The following is a 1,971-nucleotide window of genomic DNA, read 5'->3' on the forward strand; positions in this document are numbered from 1 at the left end:
CCCCCCCCCCCCCCCGGAAATCGAGCCCCGTCTGGAAACGACCACCTTTCATCGCAATCGATCACTGACGCGACTTTTATCCTTACACAGGCTCTACTACCTAATTTATCATCTTTTGCGCCCCGGTATACGAGCGCAAACACTGCCGCCCATCGCGATTACGCTTCGATTTGTCGGCTCTACAAATCGGTCGTGTTGCGCATAAGCATCATTCAAAATGGCCTCCCATCAAGAACGCACACTGCCCTCTAAGCACAATCCTCTCATGACAGAGGATGTCCCGGATTGTAAACACTCCCAAGCTATTTCAGTGTCGCGAGATCGCAAGCTTACAATTGTTTCTAGACACGGATTTGGTCGCGCGTAGACGTCTCGGACAAACCAAGCTGACACCTAAGATGGCCGGCACTGGTGAAACTGAGCAGGCGGCTCTTGGCGTTTTCGATTATGCGCATCTCCGAGCCCCCCTTCCCAAGGGCATCGTTTCGGGCATCTTCAAATCGAGCCCTTCCAGCTACTTCTTGATGCGACGCAGCTTTGACGGTTACGTCTCGGCGACAGGAATGTTCAAGGCGAGCTTCCCTTATGCTGAAGCATCCCACGAGGAGGCAGAGCGCAGGTACATCAAGTCTCTTCCTACTACGAGCCCCGAGGAGACTGCCGGCAACATCTGGATCCCTCCGGAGCAGGCTCTCGTCCTCGCCGAGGAGTACAAGATTGCTCCTTGGATTCGCGCGCTTCTCGATCCCGCCAAGATCACCGTGACCACAACTCCAGACTCTTCTTCGCCCAAGAAGAGCATTACCGCCCCTCCCAAGTTTGATCTTGCTAAGGCGTCGCATCCTGTGCTTGCACCTCCCACCCCCTCAACTATTCCTCGAAGTACTCGATCTCGTCGTTCTGCTAGTCCCACAAAGAGCACCAGGCGCGCCCCTGCCTCGCCTCGAAAGCGAAGCACCCGCGCCAAGGCCGAAACTGTGGAGACGATCACCGAGAAGACTGATCTCGTAAATGGCGTGGCTGAGACCGAGGGGAAGGTCGAGGAGACCAAGCGTGAAGACATTGTTCTGCAATCGACCGAGTTTGAGCCAGCTATCGTTCTGGAGCCCAGGGAAGAGGACCCCAAGGTCAAGGTGCACGTTGAGGAGGATATCGTCAAAGATGAGGACGGTGTTGAGACTAAGCGCACGATCACAGAAGTTGAGCTTCCTCTGCCCACAGCGGGTGAGCCTCCAACTGCCGAAGAGATTGCCCAAATGATGGAAGCAGCTAAGGAGATGGTCCAGAAGACCAAGGCTGACGAGGAACAAGACGAGGTCGATGAGGCCCCAGGTTCAGCCAAGAAGAGCAAGCGAAAGGCTGCAGATATTTCTGTTGGCGACAAGGACAGCGAAGGGCTAGAAAAGATACCAGAGCAGCCTAGGGCCAAGAAGGTGAAAACTGAGACGGAATTAAGGAAAGAGAAGGTGAAGAACCGGGCGTTACTTGGCCTGGGTGCCACGGTTGCAGTTGGGTGAGTACAGACCTATCTCCTGACTGGTGATTCCATGCTAACGTTTGACAGCGCGATTGTTCCTTGGCTTATGAACTTTATCTAAGCAATGAATTGTATGTCATGTCTTCGGAAAATAAACACGGTCTTTTAGTAGGGACCTGAATAAACCCACCACGACCATGGCTGAGATTTGGGACGGGCGGACTGGATTGGATCGGCGCGGCTATTGTATTTCTTGGTTGTTTTCTTCATTTTCGTCTTCTGTCGTTGTGTCTCGTTTTAACGGAATCACTACCCAATACTCATGCACCCTACTGCTGTAATGAGAAGTCGAGAGTGGCATCTCGTTGAGACGACACCCTTTCGATGTCTTTACTGCTGCTATTACTTACCATACCACATCACTATACCATACCTTATCATACCATACCAACTTTGACCTTTCCTCTTTTTTTTATCAACTTTTATTACAAAAA

At 52.1% G+C, this 1,971-nt stretch overlaps 1 protein-coding gene across 1 annotated transcript; it reads left to right on the top strand.

The window, feature by feature from the left end:
- Positions 1-1,971, top strand: FVEG_06254 (hypothetical protein). The gene is made up of 3 exons (XM_018894574.1): positions 1-287; positions 346-1,513; positions 1,565-1,971. Exons 1-3 carry the CDS (start codon positions 218-220, stop codon positions 1,596-1,598), a joined length of 1,272 nt encoding a protein of 423 aa, XP_018751669.1. The 5' UTR covers positions 1-217; the 3' UTR covers positions 1,599-1,971.

The sequence above is a fragment of the Fusarium verticillioides genome, chromosome 2, assembly GCF_000149555.1.
Source record: "Fusarium verticillioides 7600 chromosome 2, whole genome shotgun sequence".
In the NCBI taxonomy this organism is placed as follows: Eukaryota; Fungi; Ascomycota; class Sordariomycetes; order Hypocreales; family Nectriaceae; genus Fusarium; species Fusarium verticillioides.

Bases quoted from the DNA above. Each gene is read 5' to 3' on its own strand.
- FVEG_06254 (XM_018894574.1), top strand. From the start codon at position 218: ATGGCCTCCCATCAAGAACGCACACTGCCCTCTAAGCACAATCCTCTC. The intron at 288-345 runs GTAAACACTCCC...AATTGTTTCTAG, and splicing joins GACAGAGGATGTCCCGGATT to ACACGGATTTGGTCGCGCGT. The intron at 1,514-1,564 runs GTGAGTACAGAC...AACGTTTGACAG, and splicing joins GGTGCCACGGTTGCAGTTGG to CGCGATTGTTCCTTGGCTTA.